Source organism: Myotis myotis, unplaced genomic scaffold (assembly GCF_014108235.1).
Source record: "Myotis myotis isolate mMyoMyo1 unplaced genomic scaffold, mMyoMyo1.p scaffold_m19_p_11, whole genome shotgun sequence".
In the NCBI taxonomy this organism is placed as follows: Eukaryota; Metazoa; Chordata; class Mammalia; order Chiroptera; family Vespertilionidae; genus Myotis; species Myotis myotis.
In genome coordinates, this window is record NW_023416315.1 from 64,166,504 (window position 1) to 64,191,653 (window position 25,150).

Here is a 25,150-nt window from a genome sequence, read left to right on the forward strand (position 1 = left end):
ATTTGCCAATGATACCACCGATAAGGGTTTAATTTCCAACATTTACAGGGATCTCATGAAACTTAACAAAAGGAAGATAAACAATCCAATAAAAAAATGGGCAACGGACCTAGATAGACACTTTTCGAAAGAGGACATACAGAAGGCCGAAAGACATATGAAAACCTGCTCAAAGTCACTAATTATACGAGAGATGCAAATCAAAACGACAATGCGTTATCATCTCACACCTGTCAGAATGGCTATCATCAACAAATCAACAAACAACAAGTGTTGGAGAGGATGTGGAGAAAAAGGAACCCTTCTGCACTGCTGGTGGGAATGCAGACTGGTGCAGCCACTGTGGAGAACAGTATGGAGCTACCTCAGAAGACTAAAAATGGAACTCCCATTTGACCCAGTGATCCCACTACTAGGAATATATCCCAAGAAACCAGAAACGCCAATCAGAAAGGATATATGCACCCCTATGTTCATAGCAGCACAATTCACCATAGCTAAGATTTGGAAACAGCCTAAGTGCCCATCAGCAGATGAGTGGATTAGAAAACTGTGGTACATATACACAATGGAATACTATGCTGCGGTAAAAAAAAAGGAACTCTTGCCTTTTGCAACAGCATGGATGGAACTGGAGAGCATTATGCTAAGTGAAATAAGCCAGTCAGAGAAAGATAAATACCACATGATCTCACTCATTTGTGGATTATACAGAACAACATAGACTGATGAAAAGGGACAGACTCAAAGACTGAGAAACAGCAATCAGGCTATCAATCCCCAGAAGGAAAGTAGGGGAGGGCGGGGGTAAGGGGAAGAGATCAACCAAAGGACTTGTATACATGTATATAAGCCATACCAATGGACATGGACAACAGGGGGATGGGAGCATGAGTGTGTGGGGGGGGGGGGGAGGTTGGGGGTTAATGGGGGGGATGAGGACACATTTGTAATACCTTAACTAATAATAAAAAAAAAAAAAAAAAATGAAAAGAAAAACATGTACTGGATAAAAGTCTAGAATCTAGAATAAAAAACTACCATAACCCAACAATAAAGGCAACCCAATTAAAAATGGACAAAGGATTTGAAAAGACATGTAACCAAAGAAGATATACAAATGGCCAATAGCACATGAAAAAATGCTCAACATCATTAGTGATGAGGGAAATGCAAATCAAAACCACTATGACATCACTTCACAACAATTACCATAACTATAATCAATAAGACAGACAATAACAAGTATTGGCAAGAATGTGGAGAAATCCGAAGCTGCATAGATTGTTGATGATGCAGTCACTACGGAGAACAGTCTGGCAGCCCCTCAAAAGTTAAGCAATGAGTTACCATATCACCCAGCAAGTTCATATATACCTAAGAAAAATAAAACATGTCCCACAAAAACTTGTATAAAATATTTATTGCAATACTGTTCATAATAGCCAAAAGGAGTGGAAACAACCCAGATGTCCAACTTATGAATAGAGAAATAAAATGTGGTTTACCCATAATATGTTATTATTCAGAAATTAGAAAGGAATGAAGTCCTGCCTGGCCGACGTGGCTCGATGGTTGAATGTCTACCTATGAACCCAGAGGTTGTGGTTCAATTCCCAGTCAGGGCACATGCCCCGGTTGCAGGCTCGATCCCTAGTGGGGGGCATGCAGGAGGCAGCCTATCAGTGATTCTCTCTCATCACTGATGTGTCTCTCTCCCTCTCCCTTCCTACCTGAAATCAATAAAAATAAAAAAACAAAAAGAAACGAAGTCCTGATTGATGCTACAACATGGATGAATCTTGAAAACATTATGCTAAGTGAAAGAAGCCAAACAGAAAAAGCCACATATTGAATGACTCCACATATATGAAATGTCTACAATAGGCAAATCTATAGAGACAGAAAGTAGATTAGTGGTTCCCAAAGGCTGAAGGGAGGGAAAAACAGGAAGTAACTGTTAATGGGTACAGGTTTTCTTTTTCTTTTGCCTTATCAATGAAAATGTTGTGGAATTAGACAGTGGTGCCAGTTGTGTGAATATGGTAAAATCCACTGAACTGTATGTATACTTTAAGAAGGTGAATTTTATGGTATGTGTATTTATTTCAATGTTTAAAAAATTTAAGGTCCAATATATAAGTATAAAAGCATGGGGACGCCGAAACCGGTTTGGCTCAGTGGATAGAGCGTCGGCCTGCGGACTGAAAGGTCCCAGGTTCGATTCCGGTCAAGGGCATGTACCTGGGTTGCGGGCACATCCCCAGTGGAGATGTGCAGGAGGCAGCTGATCGATGTTTCTCTCTCATCGATGTTTCTAACTCTCTATCTCCCTTCCTCTCTGTAAAAAATCAATAAAATATAAAAAAAAAAAAAAAAAGGCATGGGGACATAAAAATGTATATCAGTCCTACAGAGGATTTCCATATCTTGTAGGAACATTAGATGCTTAGCTAAACAACACTAACATTTTTTTAAAGGCAGCCCTGTCCTGGACAGGGGTTAGAGCATCTGCCTACACACTGAAGGGTTCGATTTCCAGTCAAAGGCATGTACCTGGGTTACAGTTTGATCCTGGGCCAGGGTCAGGGGTGTGTGCAGGAAGCAACCAATCAATGTGTCTCTCTCGCACTAATGTTTCTCTCCCTCGCTCCCTCCCTCCCTCCCTTCCTTCCACTCACTCTAAAAATCAATGGAAAAAATATCCTTGGGTGAGGACTAACAAAAAATAAAATAAAAATAAAAAGGCAACTGACTCAGAACCTAAAGTCAGACATGGTGATTCACTACAGAATGGAAGGCTACTATAAACTTTCAAGTTCTCTAGAGATAACAAGATAGAAGTCACAGGGAGGAAGCAAAACTGCAGTGAAATCTACAAAGCTCTTAAAAGGTGAAAAAGACTGAAAACAATGCAAGCTTCCTGAGAACAATATGGTAAGTACAATGAAGTCCTTTCCCTATGTGACACAGAAAGGAGAACCAGAAAGTTGGGCTGAAAGGTCCAGAATGCCCTCAGGGAGGCCACAACTGCCACAACCCAAAGGCTGCAGGTGTAAGGGCTGCCGGACAAAGCAGCAAGCCAGGGAGGACCCTTCCCTGGACAAGGCATTTTCTCCACCTAAAAATACCATCAGAGGAGAAAGAAGGAATTGTTGAGGCTAAGAACAATTTATCACATACACTTTAATGAAGTAGAAAAATTCTAAAGAAACAGAATTAAAGCAAGAATAACTAAAAAGAAACTAAATTAGAGAAAAATTCAGAAAGTCTATCAGGAAAAAGCTTACTATCAGCCAGAGGTATTGCCTCCACAGGAAGAATCATCTCTTGAAAATTAAAAAGTCATTTAGACAAAGAGCAAGCAATCCCAAAAGAACATAAGCTGTGTGGTCTGGGAGGTCTTTCCCAGGATACCTGCCAACACAGCCAGCTTCTTCGGCCAGCTCTTCTTTCTTTTTCTGGCAAGAGCAAGAAGCAAACCTAGATTAAGAGAGCCCGGCATTCACATAATGAACTGGAAGCCCATGGCCTCGCGGCGTGCCATTTCACTCGCTCTGGGTGAACTAGCACATTCAGCAGAGACAAGCTTAAGTGGCTGCTCCCAGGCCAGCTATACCACAAGTTGGGCCTCAGTTTGGAAATAAGGGAGTTTAAATCTCAGGAAGACTATAAAGATCTACAGAGAAAGGACAAATGCAGAGAGCATCTAATCAGAGCCCTTTGATTTTACAGATGAAAAAGCAAGCAAGACAGGTAAAGTGACTTTTGCTTAAAATAAAGTATTGATGGCAGAGCAAGGACTAGAGCCGAAATCCCCAATCCTAATGTCCCACTAGCCACACGTAGAAACAAGCATTTGGGGAGCTGTCTGGTAGAACGGTCTGAGATTACCTGCTGATTATAGGTTTTTCCCAGTGAAAATCTCCATTTCTACGTGCCAGCAGAGCAGATGTCAGAAACTAAAACATTAAGCAAGTGAAGCTTCCATGAGCTGGGTGCCCCAAATCAAACCAACATTTATTAAACACTACCATATGCAAGGCATAATGATTTGCTGTTTGGGGTTGTTGCCAAAAATAAAAATGCCCCTTGGTATTCAAGACTATAATAAACAGAATTTCCTTCTTCTGTTAAGGAAATCCAAGAAAAAAGTATTCCTGGTGACAAGCAGACTTTTCCTCCTCCCTTCAGAGGCAAATGGAGGTGAAGCAGGGGTGGCCACAGCAGGTTGGAAAGCCTGAGATTACGTTGCAGGGGCTACTCAGTCGGTTCTGTATGTCCAAACCCTCTCCCCCTAAACTCCGACACCTCCTCCCCAATTCCAATGCTCAGAGGAAGGAGAGAAGCTCAGCCCCAATTCCTGATCCAGGGAGGGGGAGAAAGCAGCTATTCCTACCTACAATGTCTGTAGCTGCTGTCGTCTCTTATCTCTCCTCCTCATAGCACTGCCATCACTGTGCCCTGAGCAAAATGTACACTGTACAAAAATTAAATCATAACCCAATGACAAAAAGGGGGTAGGAGGTGGGGGAGGGTGGGCGGGTGGGAAGAGACCACCCAAAGAACTTGTATGCATATATGCATACCCATAGACACAGACAATGGGGTGGTGAAGGCCTGAGGTGGGGTACGGGATGGGCTAGAAGAGATCAATGGGGAGAAAAGGGGGCATATATAATACTTTCAACAATAAACATTTAATTTTTAAAAAGGGGGTAGGATAGGAGGCTTGGGTATCAGATACAGCTAAATGAAAGTATACCGGCCCTGTGGCTCAGTGGTTGAATGTCAACCCATGAACCAGGAGGTCACGGTGCTGATTCCCAATCAGGGCACATATCCAGGTTGCAGACTCAATCCCCAGTAGGGAGCTTGTGAGGCAGGATCCATGATTCTCTCTCATCATTGATGTTTCTATCTCTCTTTCTCTCTCCTTTCCTCTCTCTGAAATCAATTTTTAAAAAAATAAAAACATACATATATTTTTAAAAAGGATACCTGAAATATCCCAGAGAAATGAAGATTTGTGGCATTCACTACTCCTCAAATTTGCTTCTGTAAAGTCATGCACATATTTTTAGAACCTACAGCAATACAAAAACTAAATTATTAAGCATAATACTCAATACTATTTAGAGGGCATCATCTCTAAAGAATATCTAATACATTTATTTTGGTTTATATGCAGAACTGACTGTAGAACTTAATGTAATTCAAATTCTATGCTACCCATGAAAAGCATTAAATTTCTGGTTTTATTTTCCAAGCCTGTTTGGAAACTCTTCCTATTTGAAATGTTGACAGTCAATATTAGATGTCAAAATAAAGAAGTACAAATCACAAATTTACCATAAACATTTCAGAGCCCTTTATTGCTAAATTAAGGCACCATCCCAGAATCTCATCATTAAAAGCAGAGGGAGACAGTCATAAAGGAAAAATTGCCAAACAAGTCATTCCTTCCCCACTATATGCTGGTGCCCCAGCACACCCTACCCTCCTTCAGAACTTTACACCTCCTCAAGAAGTTAAACAAAAGGCTATCTGGCCTGGAACGTGCTGTGTTATCTTCACTGCTTATTCTTCTCTACATTGGCTTTCAGATTCTCCTGCTGATAATCAAAGAAATACATTTTCTTCTGAATCAAGAGTAGTAGAGAAACTTTCATTCAGAGCCCATACAGGACCTCTTAAGAATTTAATGGAACCAAGCAGTCTGGCTAGCAGCCCTACACTGCGTGCTAGGTAGGAAAGTTATTCTTCTAGAGCTAGGCTCACAATGACTAACAAGGGCAGGGCAGGGTTAAAAGCGAGCTGGGCCTGTGCCCCACAGAGAGGCTGCGGGAGGTCTCAGGAGATTCTAAAGCTCTCACTGGAGAGGAGTTTAACAAGATAACTGGGCTTTTAAGTAATAGAGGCGGCCTCCAGGCCTCGGGGCTGTGAAAGGGCTCACCTGCCAAGAGTAATAACACAAGCAATTACCGCACACAGAATAATAGAGCTCAGCCAGATTCAGGGACCCAGGTCCCAGAGTTTCCTCTCCCTTAAGACAGTGGAAAGGGAGGAACGGACCACACCACTTTCATGAAGACCCGCGAGAGTCCTGGTAGGTAAGCAGATAAATTACACTTGGCATGATGATCCACTGTTCGGGGTTGTTGCCAGAAATAAAAATGCCCTTGGTATTCAAAGCTATAATACAAAGGAATTTCCCTCCTGGAACTGAATTCATAAGGTTTAAAAGTTCACTACCATCACGTTAGTATATTTCAAAGACTAGAAACAGAAACTCAGAAGCCTTATTTATTGTTCCTTTCTCTCCTCCAAACTTCCAGGACCTCAGTCACTTCAGGCAAGCTGCCTTCACCTTGCACATGGAATACAGATTGCTCACAGCTGCTTTTATGAACATCTGAGTATTCCCACATGTACTTACCCATTTCTCCTAACTTTTATCTCACCCATTTTATTCCTTTACCTCTAATCAAGTCCTGTCACTTTCACCATCTCCCCAGAAAAGATTTTTAAGACCAAAACCAGATCTTGTATGCATATGATTTATCCAACCCATTCTCCAAGAAAACTAAGTAAATTTTTGAGTCCCCCTTTTCACCATAAAACAAAGCTACTTGCCTCAAGTGAACAGCTTTATCCAGAATCAAGCGAATAGCCTGGGGTCTCAAGCCTAGGCTGCCTACTCTCCATAAAATGCTTTCTTCTCAGCCACAAGTCCCTCCTCCTCCAAGTCATCTTACAAGCTAGGCTTACAGAACCATCCACCTACCTTCTGTTCATATTGGTCTGTGAACTGTGCCACCCCACACTCTTTTTCCTAGACTTAACTGTTCTTACTAAGCCCACTAATATACCGTATATTTTATCACTCAAATCAGGACCCTTTGAGAGTGAAAAGGGGTATCCTATATTATTAAAAGGGCTTTTAAGTAATATGCCGTATATGCAAACTGGTAATATGCAAACTGACCATCACTCCAACACACAAGATGGCCGCCCCCATGTGGACACAAGATGGCCTGCAGGGGAGGGCAGTTGTGGGCGATAAGGCCAGCAGGGGAGGGCAGTTGGGGGTGACCAGGCCTGCAGGGGAGGACAGTTAGGGGCGACCAGGCCGGCAGGGTAGAGCAGTTAGGGGTGACCAGGCCAACAGGGGAGGGCAGTTGGGGGCGGCCAGGCTGGCAAGGGAGGGAAGTTAGGGGTGATCAGGCCAGCAGGGGAGGGCAGTTGGGGGTGGCCAGGCCTGCAGGGGAGGGCAGTTAGGGGCAACCAGGCCTGCAGGGGAGGGCAGTTACGGGGTGATCAGGCTGGCAGGCAGAAACGGTTAGGGGCAATCAGGCAGGCAGGTAGACAAGCGGTTGGGAGCCAGCAGTCCTGGACTGTGAGAGGGATGTCCGACAGCCTGTTTAGGCCCGATCCCAGTGGGCAGTCGGACATACCTCAAGGGGTCCCAGATTGGAGCAGGCTGGGCTGAGGGCACACACCATCACCCCTCCTCCCCCACCGAACAAATTTTGTGCACCGGGCCTCTAGTTACTGATAATTATGCCAAGACAACAGATGTAACTGAAACATCCCTGGGCAGACTGGGATGTAAGTCACCTGCCCTTACAAAGGTTTCAAGGCCAGGTAAGGGGCTAAGGCTGTTCTTCCCTGTGGTTTTGGGGAATTGGCAAAGAGGACCAGAAAACCCCAAAGAAATCTGGATTACCCAGTCCCCCTTAGGGCAAAGAAAATAAAAAATGTTTTACATTATAGTGAAAATTTTGTTCTAAATGTATCAACTTCAAGTTTTGATAAGTGTTTTTTGGGGATATTGAGGGTGGGCGGAGGCGGTTGGAGGAGGGAGATGAAATGCAAACTGAACCTAAAGTACCAGAGGCTAGAGCAGCCGTGCGTAAACTACGGCCCGCGGGCCGGATCCAGCCCGTTTGAAATGAATAAAACTATTGAAAAAAAAGACCGTACCCTTTTATGTAATGATGTTTACTTTGAATTTATATTAGTTCACACAAACACTCCATCCATGCTTTTGTTCCAGCCCTCCGGTCCAGTTTAAGAACCCATTGTGGCCCTCGAGTCAAAAAGTTTGCCCACCCCTGGGCTAGAGGGTTGCTGGGAGGATGCGGGCAGGAGCCAAAGGAAGCCAGAACTTTGCCTACTATATTTTTGCCTAACTTGCCACACCTGTGCCAATGAATACAACTATTACTCCCACAATTGCCCTTTTCCCCACATTACTTGGATTTGTTTCATCGCTCCTAACAAGCAGTACAATGGACGATACCTCTGAAGTTCAGAAGAGTTCCCTGCCTGCCAGTGCACAGGGTTCTGCCATGCCAATGGCTCCCCAACTCAAGTTTCAGACCAGTCAGGCTGCCCCCACCCCTCAAAAATAGGGACTGACATGTTATCCCCTTTTTATTTTGCCAAGGACATTAAGTGAAGCAAGTGCCATCACACTGTTTATAAAATAAAGGACACCCTAGCCGGTTTGGCTCACTCGATAGAGTATCGGCCTGCGGACTGAAGAGTCCCAGGTTAGATTCAGGTCAAGGGTACATGCCCGGGTTGCGGGCTCAAGCCCCAGTAGGAGGCGTGCAGAAGGCAGCCGATCAATGTTCTCTCTTATCATTGATGTTTCTATCTCCCTCTCCCTCTCCCTTCCTCTCTGAAATCAATAAAAAATATTTTTTTAAAAAAAGAAAGGACATTTTAGACCCCTCCAAAATAGTAAAAATATAACTTCAAACTGAACAATTTTAAACTCACAAAACTTATCAAGTGTCCTTATATCAGCGGTTCTCAACCTGTGGGTCGCGACCCCTTCACAGGGGTCGCCTAAGACCATCAGAAAACACATATATCATTACATATTGTTTTTGTGATTAATCACTATGCTTTAATTATGTTCAGTTTGTAACAATGAAATTGGGGGTCACCACAACATGAGGAACTGTATTAAAGGGTCGCGGCATTAGGAAGGTTGAGAACCACTGCCTTATATGCTAACATAAGAATACATCGTGAAAAACCAAAAACATATCAACAGAAAAGACTGCATGAGTAAGTGCACCCGAACTATGGGCTACTTCTCAATCTTAAAGAATGAGATGGGCCCTGGCTGGTTTGGCTCAGCAGATAGAGCGTCAGCCTGCGGACTCAGGGGTCCCAGGTTCGATTCCAGTCAAGGACATGTACCTGGGTTGCGGGCACATCCCCAATGGGGGGTGTGCAAGGGGCAGCTGAATCGATGTTTCTCTCTCATCGATGTTTCTAACTCACTATCCCTCTCCCTTCCTCTCTGTAAAAAAAAAAATTTAAAAAAAAATCAATAAAATATATTTAAAAAAAAAAAAGAATGAGATGGACCTATAATTATAATTGTCAGTCATGACAAATAATTTAAAAAGAAAACTCCAGGACACATACAGTATGACCCCATTTTGTTTCTTAAAAAAAAAAAAAGGAGGGGTGTACTACTATATATCTGCATGAAAGAAGGTTTAGAAGCACATTTACTTAGGGGAATGAGAATGAATGATAGAGCAATGAGGGGTAAAAAGGGCACAGGGAGAGATTTTTGTATTTCACATACATCTATACTGTTTAAAATATTAAGTCCAAATTTTAAATATCAGGCATGCTCTCCCTCCTAGGAGCATGCTTGTGCCTTTCCCTTCACCCACTTCTTCCCCCACAGGCGTGCAGCTCCTAAACTCTAAAGCAGTGGTTCTCAACCTGTGGGTCACGACCCCTTTGGCGGTCGAACGACCCTTTCACAGGGGTCTCCTAAGACCATCCTGCATATCAGATATTTACATTACGATTCATAACAGCAGCAACATTACAGTTATGAAGTAGCAACGAAAATAATTTTATGGTTGGGTCACAACATGAGGAACTGTATTTAAAGGGCCAGAAGGTTGAGAACCACTGCTCTAAAGGTTCCACAAGACTTGCAACTAGGGAAGCAATGGACATGGGCAGCTCATCCCAGGCTAACCCCCTGAACATGCCCCCAGACCCCCTTTTCTCCGATTTCTAAGTGAGCCAAAGCAGCCCAGCCTAGGCTCTCTCCTGTAGCTTCTTCTGTCCTAAGTGCTTCCTTGTCTCACTGTCCCCAGCTTTAATAAACATATTCTCAAAATAAAAAAATAAATTTAATTAAAATATATATAACCATTAAATTACTAATTTTGGATGGTATTCACCTGAGCATTTTGAAGGAATTCAGGGATGAACTAGAAAACTGCTGGTCAGAATGAGGAAACGCCCCCAAGGGAACTGCAAATGTGCCCCCTAATCCAAAGACTTTGAAGACTTGCAAATTACAAGAAACTTTTATTGCCATATTACACAAGTTAATGGAATAAAAAGTAAAGACAAAGACCACCAAGGAGGTCATTTTAGGCTTTACTGTTGTTGTTAAAGAATGGGGCTGATAAACAAGAAACAGAATAGATACACACTGTCAAACCAAAAGGCCCAAGTGTGCGGCCTTTTCTACAAAAGCAGAAAGTGAGGAACACAGAATCTTCATGTTTGTAGATAACACTAAAGACTTCCATAGTAATAATGTGCTAAGTTATTAGTGCCAAATTATTCGAAGATCTTGGGAATCTATGCGAATAGAAAGAAAACTGGCAAATGAGTGTTAAAATGAGCATATGTCTGGCCCTGGCTGGCATGACTCAGTGGTTAGAGCAGTGGTTCTCAACCTTCCTAATGCCGCGACCCTTTAATACAGTTCCTCATGTTGTGACCCAACCATAAAATTATTTTTGTTGCTACTTCATAACTATAATTTTGCTACCGTTACGAATCGTAATGTAACTATCTGATATGCAGGATGTATTTTCATTGTTACAAATTGAACATAATTAAAGCATAGTGATTAATCACAAAAACAATATGTAATTATATATGTGTTTTCCAATGGTCTTAGGCGACCCCTGTGAAAGGGTCCTTCGACCCCCAAAGGAGTCGCGACCCACAGGTTGAGAACCGCTGGGTTAGAGCATCAACCAGAGCACTAAGAGGTAGTGAGTTCAATTCTCAGTCAACGGCACATACCTGGGTTGCATGTTTGATCCCCGGTCCCAGTTGGGGCGTGTGTGGGAGGCAACCAATCCAAGTGTCTCCCTCACATCAATATTTCTCCCTCCCTCCTTTCCACTCTCTCTGAAAAGCAAGGGTAATAACATTTTTTTAAAATGAGCATACTGGTATGTCCTAAGTTAGGCATATAAAACAACTTCTCAGCTGTCAGTCATGATCCAGGAATGGATCCCAGAGTCACCATAAAAGGACCCTAAGGATATCAGCCCAATATTGAACTACAGATTAAAAGCAATGCAAAGTGTCCAGGAACCATCAAGACAGGGGCTAAGAGGAGACAACCTACTATCCTCCCCTCATATAAATTCTGGTGTACCTGCCCCAACATACACTTTTTATCATCTGTGTCCTGCCCCTTCAACTACATACAATACAGAAGTTTTAAAAGGTAAGTTGGTCTCAAATGCCAGCCCCTGGATCAATCCCAAACCAACCCTTTCAGAACCATCCAGAGTTTTTTTTTCAAAATACAGATTCTCAGGCTACCCTGGCAGAGATTCTAATTCAATGCCTCTGAAACACCTCTAGGTGGTCCTAAAAAAATGACTGTTTAGGAAATCAATGAGTTCCTTCTTTCTCACTAAATCTACTCCCCAAAAGGACTTAAGAAGTCCTACAATAAAAAAATAAACTCAAAAAAGAAACCATGTGAGGAACTACCAAAAATAGATTAACATGGTTGCTATACTTGCACGTTAAATGGAAGTGGAAAAGATCTGCAAAAGGCCATTAGAATGATCTAAAGCAGTGGTTCTCAACCTTGGCTGCACATTAGAATCACCTGGGAATCTTTAAAATCCTGATTTCTGGGCCTCATCCTCTGGAAATCTGTTTCTTTGTTATGGGGTGGGGCCACAACATTAGTAACAAAGAAACAGAATTTCCGGAGGATGAGGCCCAGAAATAAGGATTTTAAAGATTCCCAGGTGATTCTAATGTGCAGCCAAGGTTGAGAACCATTGATCTAAAGGATGATGCTCTGGCCTCAAAGTGTGAAAAGCAGAGCTCAGCCCTCTATTGCAGCGGTTCTCAACCTGTGGGTTGCAACTCCTTTAGCGGTCGAACGACCCTTTCACAGGGGTCGCCTAAGACCATCCTGCATATCAGATATTTACATTACGATTCATAACAGTAGCAACATTACAGTTATGAAGTAGCAACGAAAATAATTTTATGGCCCTAACCCAGGGGTGGGCAAACTTTTTGACTCGAGGGCCACAATGGGTTCTTAAACTGGACCGGAGGGCCAGAACAAAAGCATGGATGGAGTGTTTGTGTGAACTAATATAAATTCAAAGTGAAAAGCATGGATGGAGTGTTTGTATGAACTAATATAAATTCAAAGTAAACATCATTACATAAAAGGGTATGGTCTTTTTTTTTTCTTAGTTTTATTCATTTCAAACGGGCCGGATTCGGCCCGCGGGCCGTAGTTTGCCCATGGCTGCCCTAACCGGTTTGGCTCAGCGGAGAGCATCGGCCTGCGGACTGAAGGATCCCAAGTTCGATTCCGGTCAAGGGCATGTACCTTGGCTGCAGGCACATCCTCAGTGGGGGGTGTGCAGGAGGCAGCTGATTGATGTTTCTCTCTTATCAATGTTTCTATCCCTCTCCCTTCCTCTCTGTAAAAAATCAATAAAACATATTTTTTTTAAAAAATTATAATTTTATGGTTGGGTCACAACATGAGGAACTGTATTTAAAGGGCCAGAAGGTTGAGAACCACTGCTCTATTGTGTCCCACACTCCCACCATACTCCCCCAATGAAGAGCAGGGCCAGTACAAACTCTCCCCATGAGCTACAGGTTCCCAGAGTAGCTCATGGGAACTACTCATCCCCACCCTTCTCAAATCAAGACCGACTGCACCAGGAGGTCAAGGTGTTCTGAAGGAGAGGTGAGACTAGGTGAGTAAAACCCACTGCCGCCATGTTCCTCCAGGTCTCAAACAACCACTCCCACTAGTTGTAGTCTCTATCCTAATACCAGCACTGAAGTCAGAAGCCGGCCTGGCTCACTTCTATCCACTCACTCCGCCTGTCCATTCACTTCAGTCTGCCACACTAGAAAACTGTATTTCAACCAATTCACCTTCCCGCCCCCCTCAAAAAAAGGCAAGCAATAGAAACAGAAAACATATCTCATGCAGAGTAAGCAGCAATTGAAAGTGAAGCCCACCATTAAGGTGTGAGATTTCTCAGTTTTGATTCACCATGCCTAAAAGACATGTAATATAGGGTTTCTTATTCAATCCAGACTTTTGGGACTGGAAGGAGCTTAGAGATAATTAATCCATCTGCCTCATTTAAGCAAAAAGTCAAGTCTGACAGGTGGAATCTTACCCCACATCACCAGATGGAGAACAGCAGCATCTGGACTAGAACTTGTCTCCCCTGAATCCCAGGCCAATGATCTCTCTTCTCTGCCAGATTGCTTCCCAGGAACAGTGTTAATAAACTAGATTTATTAACCTTAAGCACAGATTCCCCAAATCTCCGCAATTCCTCCTATTACCCGTGGATGTGGTGTTACAAGACCATCCCAAACAGGCTACTTCCCACTTAAAGTACCTCAAAATGTGTTAAGGCATAAAGAGAGAGAAGAGATGGTGCCTTAAGTCACTCATCATAAGCATATAAACGGAGAAAACGTGTCAAGCCCAGTTTATATAGCAGATTGAACATCTCAAAAATGATATCTGAAAATGTCATCTAAATTTCCATTAGGTTTATTTTTTCTGTAATTTCCTAATGTAAAAAAAAAAAAAAGCCAACTTAATCGAAAAATAAAATTTTTTTAAAATGCCAACTGAAACCACTGTTCTTTTTTTCCCTAAACATTAGAACTAAGTGAGAAAAACATAACATTAATGTATCATATTGAGTCTCATTGAAAATAAGTGAAATCCCACAACACTCCATCTGCATCAAATGTTCACAACCTGTGATTCTGTATAAATTTCTGCTGTTAAAACAATAAGCATATGTCAGTCTCCCAAGAGAGGGAGCAGCAACAGAACCAGGGTGTGTATCCATCTCCCAACAAGAAATAAGAGAAAAAGCTACATAAGCCCAGTAAGAGTTGACTCCTTGTACTTCATTCCTTGTCCCTGACAAGGCAAAGAATTTCCTACAATTTTTATGTCTTCCTTGGAGACATAAAATAAAAGCAAAGACCAGATCCCAAAGGACACCTACTGCAACACTGCTAGAACCACACCTGTAAGGTGAAGAGCCAGCCCATGCTAAGAAGTGAGTGCACCGCCTTCTTACCTGGATTCAAAAACCCGGCCAATTTTCTCTTTTGAAGTTACAAAAGGAAACTAAAATTTTCACTTATTTCCCAAATTCCACTCTCCAAGTAATAGAAGTATGAACACTGATAAGGTCTACGTGCTATTAACTCTGAACCTGCTCTTGGCATTTATCTTCTCACGCAGGTCCCCTCCACTGGAGGACAGGCTTCCCCTACTATCGGAAAGTATTATGGTCCCATGAAACCTCATGTAAGCCGAAATGAGGTCAAGTGAAGAAGCAGTTACTATTAACTTACATGGGAAAATTTCTGAGTGTCCCGAGACCCAAAATTCAATACATACAATGTCTTTTTTTGTTGTTGTTCACCACAGTGAAAACGCTTAATTACGTCCAGTTTTACACTAAGCATAGAGCTCTCAGGCTTTTCTGATACTTTAGCACACATCTTGCTGAGGGATGCACAGAATAAATTAAGGTGAAATACAGATGCTCAAAGACACAGTTAAAGCTGTGGAAGCTTGATGCTGAGACGCTGAGTGTGGTTTCTGGGGAAGGAGTCTGGCACTGCCACACTTGCTGCTCAAGGTACATGCTGCCTCCACAAGAGCTTGCTACACAACAAATGCTGAATGCCATTCTTACTTTTCACCTTTTTTCATAAAAGCAAAAATTCTCTTTAGATTGCTTTCAGTTAGCAAAAACCACTACTAATGTAGGTCTTTCCTAAAAGCTAAGTAGCATAATACAAACTTCCAAAAAGCAGGGGATACCTGAAGTGACTTTAGGAATATGTAGGAGTGGCTAATGGGATGTCAAAAACCTTAGCCGTGCCCTATCAGTGGACAGAGCATCAGCTGGGGGCTGAAGGGTCCCAGTTTCAATTGCAGTCAAGGGCACATGCCGGCTTGCAGGCTCGATCCCCAGTGGGAGGCATGCAGGAGGCAGCCAATCAATGATTCTCTCTCATCACTGATGTTTCTCTCTCTCTCTCTTTCTCTCTGTTCCTTTCTCTCTGTTCCTTTCTCTCTGAAATCAATAAAAATATATTTTAAAAAAAACTTAGCCTTGTCCCTGTAAAAAAGATGAATATGAACAAGAGCAGGTCTGTTTTTACCAGGCTGCCAGTTTACATTTATTCAATGGATTTAATGTCAGCTATTAAACTCATCAGAGTATCAGAACAATGACCACCTCCACTGCTTTTCTGCCTTTTATCTCTATCAAACACAAATATTAATAACTGAGACTAAACCCATACCATCTAAGTGGAACATGGAACTTGGAAGAAATTTAAGAGCTACTATAAAAACACTAAAGATAATCATCAATGACGACGCTAGGGCCTTTGCACTTGCTGTTCAGTGTGCCCGGAACACACTTCCTCTACGGTTGGTTCTTTGATGTCCATCATACCTCAGTGCAAATGGTGAAAGAAGCCCTTGCTACCTAAACAAGCCACCCCTTCCCTTTTTCCCAGCCACTCTGCCCAATTCCCCAACCTGAAATCACTATTTATATTTACTTGTTTATTGTCTGTCTCCTCCTTGAACCTTAATGGAAGGATTCGGATCTACTTTTTTAACTCCAATATCCAGACAGAGCCTGACAGAGCAGATGATCAAAAAATATGTGTTCAAGAAAGAAAGAAAATACGATTGCTCATCAATCTATATAATTAGTTAGCACACAGCAGAAGCCACTATTAGCATAACTAGAGCCAGACAGATGCTTCCTTTTCACACAGAAAAAGTGACAGAAAGCCTTGAAGATGTAGTAAAAACAATCTTACTTACAATCTTGATTGAAAGTTACCATGTTACCTGCTGGGAAGTGGGCAATTTTAAGACTACTGGGAAAAGTCTTCCATCATATTCTACCTACTTCTTTGCAAATGGCTCTATAAAGTATCGTTATTCAACTCCCTTGTTTGCCCTTTGAGTAGAATAAGGGTACTTTTAGTAGCTTAGGAAAGGTTTTCTTTTCTTTCACAGCCTGCATGAGGTAAGGGTACACAGGAAGGAGCATGTTAGCACACTACTACTCTCTGTCCATACTACACTCTGGGAAGACACATACTTCTTAGTTCAGAAACCTAAGAGAACTTAGCTAAAATTATGTAAATTACTAGAGGCCCGGTGCATGACATTCATGCACTGTGGGAGAGGGGGGGTGTCCCTCCCCTCAACCCGGCCTGAGTCCTGGAGCAGTCTGGGACCCCCTCGGGGGATGTCCGACTGCCAGCTTAGGCCCGATGGGGGAGCGGGCTTAGGCCAGTAGTCGGACATCCCCGATGGGTCCTTAGCACTGATGCACTCGCCAACCTTGAGCCTGGCTTCTGACTGAGCAGCGCTCGCCCTGTGGGAGCGCACTGACCACCAGGGGGCAGCTCCTGCACTCAGCGTCTGCCATCTGGTGGTCAGTGCATGTCATAGCAACCGGTCGTTCTGCCGTTCAGTTGATTTGCATGTTAGCCTTTTATTATATAGGATAGGTAACATTTCCTACGGGTTGTAGGAAATTTCCTACAGAAGAAATTTCTACTAAGCTGCTCACCAAAGTCTAACTCCCGCTTTAGAACAACTTGGCAGTACAATTCCTGTTGAAGGGAAAAACTGTGGCCACCTCCTTCCTCCTTTAGGTGGGCCTCTGCCACAGTCACCTAGTGAGAATCATGGTTCTTAGCATAAAGCCAAAGACTGGCGGAGGGATTTATTTCCCCTTTGGAGGCAATTAAATGAAGTAGGGTAAAATGGGAACTGGGATTTGGCACTGTCCTTCCTTTGGCCTTCCACCCATAAGCAAGATAAGATATGCAGCTTCCAAGGCCACTTCTGATAAGCACAGGAAATTCAAGAACTGTGGCCGATTCATTCTGCTGTTGCGAAAGCAGCCGTGGGCTCCAGACTGAAAAGAAGACATGCAGACATACCAAGTTAGATGGGAAAGATAGATGAAAAGACAGAGAGAAGGGCTCTATCCTCACAACAGAAAGTAACGTAGGTCAGTACAACCAGAGAAAATAGCCATCTCTGTGTAGCTGGTAGGTGGTGTAACTAAATTTTATACACTAAGTATCCCAAGACTTCTCCCAATCTTATCTGTGTAGCATGTGCTGACAATACTCTGTTGCAGCTAAAGACTGTCCAGAAAATTATTCAAAGAAACCCAGTTAGACTCTTTTAGGGTTTTGAGAAAGTAGTAACTGATCTGACAGACACACTTACTTTTCCAGGTTATATTTTGTCTGCCCACACACTTGCCAGTCTCATCTCAACTCTGAAAATATAAATCCACCTTCAGTTTCTCCATCATCCTTACTGCCTTTTCAGTAACAGAACAGCTTCAAAATACTTGTGTGAACCTACTGCCCACTTCCTCCTTAAACACATCCCAGAACCAACTCGGTCCCCCTTTGCTTCCACTCAAATAGCAAACACATCCTCTACCATCACCATCATTTTAAAAAACTGGTCAAATGTAAAGATTTTTTTCACTATTTGATTCCCAAGTTCTTTCTTCTTTAACCTTAAAAAGTTAACAGAGGACTGCCTGGCCAGAGTGGTTCAGTTAGTTGAGTATCGTCCTGTGCACCGAAGGGTTGCCAGTTCGATTCCTGGTGGGAGAACATACTTGGGTTGTGGGTTCGATTGTCAGGGCATGTGAGGAAGGCAACCAATGATATTTATCTCTCACATCTCTCTCTCCCCTTCCCTCCGGTGAGGATTAAAAAAAAAAAAAAAAACATAGCACAGGACTTACTAGGAGTACAAGGCAGAGACTGGAAATACTTGCACCTTTCATGGTCCTATCATCTATTCTTTTGACCGAAAAAAGAAAGGATTATTCCTCTTCACTGCAGCAAACCTCAAGCCTAGATCTTTTCAGACTTTCAACTCTGCCTGAGTCCAGACAAATCCAGAGGACTCACCTGAAAAGCTTGCTCTGGTTAGTCTGTGTTCCAGTTTCTGTCCCTCTCCCCAAAGGCAGAAAAGCAGTGATTACAGTTTTCCTATTCATCAAACTACTTCCTTCTCACTTTCCTCTGTCCTCCTTTGGAGACGTCTTACAAAGCAGTTCCTAGTACCACTGGAAACGATTACTCTCCAGGAATATACAACTTTGCTTAGCAAAAGAGCTTCACACAGAGCAATTTGCCAGTGGTTGAGTTTTCATTCCCGATAAGGCTCTAAGCCTGGCACAAACTGCCTGTCCCTCAGCAACTCACCCAGCTTCCCTCCCCTAATCTCTGCCTGGAACTCACTCACCCATCCCCTGCATTTGGCCACAGAAAAACAGCAATGCCTACTCAATCGCTGCATTTTAAAAGCCTCTTCTCAGACTCAAACATGTCTTCCACTTCACACTGCTATGCACATAACGAGCAGAAGCACCAAATGAAGTCACTCACCACAATAGCAGCTCCCAGATAAGACAAGGATAAAACACCTAATCTTTCCCCAGCTCAATTACAGTCGGCTTCACTTTCCTGCAATTTTGCAGTCATGCATCACTGGCCCCACCCTTATAAACTCATGCCCTTAAGTCAGAAGCATCATACCACCATGCTGAAGAACATGTGCTTTGGCAGACAGGCCTGGTTCGAATCCCAGGTCTGCCTCTTATTAAAAATAAAAACTGCCTGCCCTTCAGTCAACTATCTTTTCTCTCTAAACCTCAGGTTACACATCTGTAATATGTATTAAGTAATCCTATCTACTTTAAATGAGATAGTGTAAACAAAATACTCAGCACAATACCAGACCTCTAATAAACAAGTGATTGTTGATAGTCAATATCCATGTAATCTGTGAACAGGCATAGGGACCTCATAGACTGCAGATGCCCTGGAAGCTTCCAGAATTGGCAGAAGCAAAAATATGTTCGGCCTCATTCCACTCCCACCCCACAAATGAGAGGGGCCTTAGCAAAGGAAAAAACTCAGAGATCCATCCAGTGTTGCCAATCTCACCACCAGACCATCAAGCCATGCTTTGCTTCTACACTAAAGATAAAGATCAGTGCAAATGAAAAATCTAATGAAAGAGGAGCCCCTTCCTGGGTCAGGTCAATATTCCAACAAAGAGAAAATATGTGCACCTTGGAAAGTCCCTTCTCATTCAGTTTCTGGTAAATTCTGACTCTCCATTTATGTACAAATAAAGGGGGAAAACAATCCTGAAAACCCTACGGATCTCAACTGGTGGCAGAATATTACCTAAGAAACGACTACATGAGAATTAGGGGGAAAGGGAAATCTTGACATCTAATTTACACACACACAAGCTGTAAAGCATTTTAATCCTTGTGAAAGACAATAAGCCAAGAAAATAGAATGTTTTTTCAACTTTCTACCACAGCAAAAAACTGTGGAGCTTTGGGAGGAAAGTGTCATAAAGGGTATCATTTTTGCTGTTCCAAATGGAAAAGTCAGAAATTAATCTGAAACAAAAATCTGTAAGTTAACCGTCATCACAACCAGAAAATCTGGTAACAACTAAGAAATGTCAGTGAGGGTTGGGGGATGGACAACAGAGGGGAAGTGGTAAAGAGAATTTATTCTAAAATTATCATGGAGCTTAAGTTTTCTAGTTTAAATGAACTTTACAGGGTTTTGAATTCAAAATCCAAGAATGCAGGGAGTGAGGGGATATAAACTCTCTAGTGTTAAAGCCGGTAGACTGGGAATCAGAACACTTGGGCTCCAGTCCTGGCTCCAAACCAAACCACATGTGACTTTAGGCAAGTCACTGTAAGGGGCGGGAGAACAATGATCGCTAAGAATCCTCTCGGCCTAGCATCTTAAGGGTCAAAAAGAGGGGGGAGCACGAATATCAGGAGCTCCCAGGACTTACAGACCTGACACAAGAGGCGGAGAGGAAAAGAAGGGAAGTGAGGGCCACAGAGCAAGAAAACTTGGAGTAACTGAACATCAGAGGAAACAGAAAAGCTTCAAGATGGCCAAGCACTCCTAGAGTTCCAGGGAAGAGCGGATGTCAGGATCTCAAAAAACTGCCAACTGCTCAGCAAATGTCAAAATGGACAGAAGGACGGAGGGGCGGGAGTGGGGCGGGGGGGAGGGGTGTAAGACAGATAGCAACCAATTCTCTCCGTTAATCAATCAATATTCGGTCTGTCCCCGGTAAACAGCCAGGAGATCTGAGTGCCGCGACCACGGAAATCTCTGAGACCCCAGATGCCAGGGTGTCCAGGAGGCACAGAGAAAGGGGAGTCCGTGTCGGGGTCCTTCTTAGAGAGGGGATTCTGAGAATGGATGAAAAGTGAAGACGGGGGGCAGAGAAAAGGGGACCTGGGAGACTCTGCTGCCTGGCGGGAGGGGAAGAGAAGCCAGCGCCAGACTCCCGCCCGGAGACAGACAATGCTGTGGGCATCTGGGGCCCGGTTCTCACCATCTTGACAATGCCCCGCTGCACGGTGGGGACCAGGGGTCCCCCGGAGGAGCCGCCGCTCTGCGCGGAGGAAGCCATGTGTAGAGATGGAAAGACAGCGAGAGCCGGCTCGGAGGTGTCAATGTGGATGTCGGCGCTGGTGAGAGGCCGCTGAGCGAGGAGCGAGCTGGCGGCGAGTTGCAGACGAGGAACGGGACCGACGCGCCGGACGCTCGCAGGAGCAGCAGCAGCAGCAGCAGCAGCAGCAGCAGCGGGACTGGGATCGAAAAAGGAGACGCGATCTCCGCCGCCGCCACACGTTCTACTCGCCGCGCAAGCGTGCCAGAGCGCCCCCGCCCTCCGGCCAATGAGCACCCAGAGCCTGCCCGACCTCCAGCCAATAGGCACCCAGCTCGTGAAGCCCCGCCCCTTTGTCCCAAAAGTGGAGGCGAACTCCAGGAAGCGCTGAAAGAGCTGATTTGCGGTGACGGCCTAAATCTGGGGCGGGACTTCCGGGGCAGCCTAGAAGGTAGTGTCGGGAGGTGTAGTGAGACGGAAAGGACACGTCAGCATCTGGCCGCGGGGCGCGGGGGTCCTTGGGAGCCCCAGGGGTAGGGCCAGCTTCGCCCACCGGCCTGGCCCCGCCCATTGCGCCCCGCCCTGCGGACCGGGGAGCCCACGTGGACGCCGGCGTGCCTGGAGGGCACCTCGGGTTGAGGCGTGCGGACCGGGGACCGGGAACCAGAGGCCAAGTCCTGGAGGGCTCTCAGCGCTGGCTGCACACCGACTTCCGACATTTTAGCTCAACTAAAAGTATGGGGAGAACTTGGAAAAGTCTGAGCATCGTGAAACCTGCTCGCCGCCTTGGCCCTGCCGCGGGACGCGGCCGCGCTTCCTTCCTGTAGTCCGGGGTGTGTGTCGCTCGCACTTGGGTCCCGGTGTCTGGCGCTTGTAAAGCGCCCGGTTCGTGTTTGCGGATGGAAAGAATCTTGTCGGGGGTGACGTGTCTTTACGGTTAGAAGAGCGACCCTCGCCCTTCGCGCTCTTGCCGGCTGCGCCAGGGAAGTCGGGACGAGCCTGCTGCAAGCTGCCTGAGCCAAGGGCGGGCAGTCCCCAGCCCGATGTGCGGAGCCCTGCCGGCCTCCCACCACCCATTCCCATCCCCTCCCCAGCCCTAGTCTCTTTTGAATAAAGCAGTGATTCTCAACCTTCCCCATGCCGCGACCCTTTAATACAGTTCCTCATGTTGTGGTGACCCCCAACCATGAAATTATTTTCGTTGCTACTTCATAACTGTAATTTTGCTACTGTTATGAATCGTCATGTAAAGATCTGATATGCAGGATGTATTGTCATTGTTACAAATTGAACATAATTAAAGCATAGTGATTAATCACAAAAACAATATGTAATTATATATGTGTTTTCCGATGGTCTTAGGCGACCCCTGTGAAAGGGTCGTTTGACCCCCAAAGGGGTCGCAACCCACAGGTTGAGAACAGCAGGAATAAAAAGATTGCGGAAGGGGAGTGGGAGAGGTGGGAGGGGGGCAGGGCATACAAATATTTAAATTATCGTTTAGAGACAACTAATATTCGTCGAGTGCCCACTATGTGGAGCCAAGGACCTTAGGAATCATGGCATTTAATGTTAATTTGTAAAACCTGGTTCTGCACCAAGGACACCACTTAATCCTGTAGTTCTTTTGAGAAGAGGTTGCTAATTCCCCCACACTTCACACATCCCGGGCTCAAATGTTGGAGTCAGCATCTCCATAGCACAGCTCACAGTATGGTAGCTGGTTCCCATCAGAGCAAACAAGTGAGAGAGCAAGAGTGGACAAGCAAGACAGAGGCTTTTATAATCTAATCAGAAGTAACATCCCATCACTTCACTATATTCTATTCATTAGAAGAGTCCAGACCACACTCCAGGAGGGGATGACACAAGGGATAAATACCAGGAACAGGATCATTGGTGATCATTTTAGAGGTTGCCTACATCACACACTGTTCTTTAATTTTAAGTAGAATTCAAAGTCCCTGAACCTCTCTATCCTCTTTGTACCTGTTCCCTTTACTGGGAATTTCTTCTGTTAACCCAGTCAAATTCTCCAACTCCATTGGGTCTGGGTTGTTAGTTTGTTTCACTAAGTCTTTTTTTTTTTTTAAGAGCAGTTTTAGGTTCACAGCAATATTGAGAGGAAGATACAGAGATTTCCCCTATACTTCCTGCCCATACACTTGCATAGCGTTTCCCATTATCAACATCCCCCACCAGAGTGGTACATTTGAACTCACATTGACACATCATAATCACCCAAAGTCCACATTAGGGTCCACTTTTGGTGTTGCACATTTTCTGGGTTTGTACACAAGTATACTGACATGTATCCATCATTATGGTATCACACAGTATTTTCACTGCCCTAAAAAAATCACTGGTCCTGTTTAAAACCTATTTTCCTCTTAAGTCCAACTCCACTGTCTCCCACACTCTCAGTGATTAAGGCCTCCAACTTCAGAGAGATAATAAAAGAATTCCTTCCATTTCCCACCACCAAATCTAAAAACTTATCTTTCTTCTCACATTCCTCTCTTTCCCTCCCTTGTTACAAAGAAAAAACTGATACTGTTTACCTAAACTCTGTGTTCTGGATCCACCCCCTCCATCTCCATCTACTGAAGGACTCTTCCCACCCACCCTGCCCCCCCTCCCCCCCCCTCCCCAGAGAGGAAGTGAGAGGGAGAGAGAGAGAAATATCAATGATGAGAGAGAATCATTGACCTGCTGCCTTCTGCACTCCACACTGGGGATCAAGCTCGCAACCCAGGTGTGTGCCCTGACCATAATTTCCTGGTTCATAGATTGAAGTTCAACCACTGAACCACACAGCCTGGGCTACTCAGGACTCTCTTAAGAGATAATTCCCTCTTCTGTTTTTATAGCCTCTCAGTTTATCCTAGATTCTTCTCATTAGCATTTAAACCTCAAATTTCTTGCATAGCAAAAATAAATCTTTACTCTGCATTCTTCAGATAGCTCTCCTCCCTTCACAAACCCTCTTGGTGAAATTCTTTGTTTTTCTGCTCCCACATCCTTAATCTTGCATTCAATCCTCCGCCCACTGAACTCTATTCTTATCAATTTACTGAACCTGTTCTCTCCAACGTCACTAATGACCACCTTGTGACTCCATTCAATGGACATTTTTCACACTTCACTTTGCTGCGCTTTCCATAGCATTTAACACTATTTGCTCTTTGAAGAGTCTTTTTCCTTCCCACACTCCATGTATTCCTCCCATATCTCTAGCAGCTCCTCATCTCCATTGTGAATGACTCTTCTGTTGCCTGCCCCTTAATATTGATGTTCCTCTGGGCTCTTCTCAAAGCATCTTCTTTTCTAATTTGAAACGTTCTTTCAAGACATCCATTCCCATGGCTGCATGCTAAGGATTCACAAATATATAGAGCCTGTTCAAATCTCTCTCTTGAGTTCTAAACACGTATATCCAGTGACACTCTAGATATCTGCCTATGGCTGTCACCTTGGAAATTCAAGTTGAACGTGTCTCACAAGGAACTTAATATCTTTCCTCCCCAATCTGCTCTAGTATGTGTCTGAGCCCAAATAATGACACCCGAAGCCATCCAGTTGCAAGCCAGAAATCTGGAGATCATCAGTAACTCTCCCCTTACCCCTCATTCCTCATTTCTTAGTAAACCTCTGAAATCTGTGAGATATACAGCAGCACAGTCAAGTACCCAGGCCCTGCAACCAGACTGCCTGGCTTCACATACAATCACTGCATAACCATGAGCAGGTCATGTAGTACCTCTATCCCCTGGATTTCTCCTCTGTAAAATAAAGATAATAATAGGACCTACCTCCAAGGGTGGTATTAAGGATTAAATGAATCAGTATATGCTAAACACAGAACAATGCCTGGATCTATGTGTTAAATTTGTTATGATTATTAAATATCTCCTGTTGCTTCAACCGAGCATATTTTCACCCAGACTGTTGCAGCAGGCCTGTAAGGGAGCTCCCTACCACCAGTGTTCCTTACGTACACCCCATCCATTCCTACGTCAACCAAAGTGATATTTCTAAAATGCAGATCTGAATGTGCCTCTCTACTCCCCAAATCTCGCCTGTGATTTCTCAACCAGCTCTTTTCTCACAGCTCTACCTCTCATACTGCACAGGCCAAGTGAATGAGGTCTTTCAAGGCGCTGTGTATTGGTTTTGATAGGGGCAGAAGTAAATTATTGGGAACCAGCTATAATTGTAAGAAATATTAACCATGCTCTGTTAACCGTGATGGTTTTGTTCTGATTAAAGAAAGCACATGGGACCTGGGAG

The 25,150-nt window shown here is 44.0% G+C and overlaps 1 protein-coding gene across 1 annotated transcript in view; it reads right to left on the minus strand.

Moving 5' to 3' along the window:
• SND1 (staphylococcal nuclease and tudor domain containing 1) overlaps positions 1 to 21,120 on the minus strand; it is a 456,936-nt gene extending 435,816 nt beyond the window's left edge. Inside the window, exon 1 of the mRNA XM_036328783.1 lies at positions 20,804 to 21,120. Coding sequence (XP_036184676.1) covers positions 20,804 to 20,881 — 78 coding nt within the window. The 5' untranslated portion in view covers positions 20,882 to 21,120. The remainder of the gene's footprint in view (positions 1 to 20,803) is intronic.
• Positions 21,121 to 25,150: the final 4,030 nt, after the last annotated feature.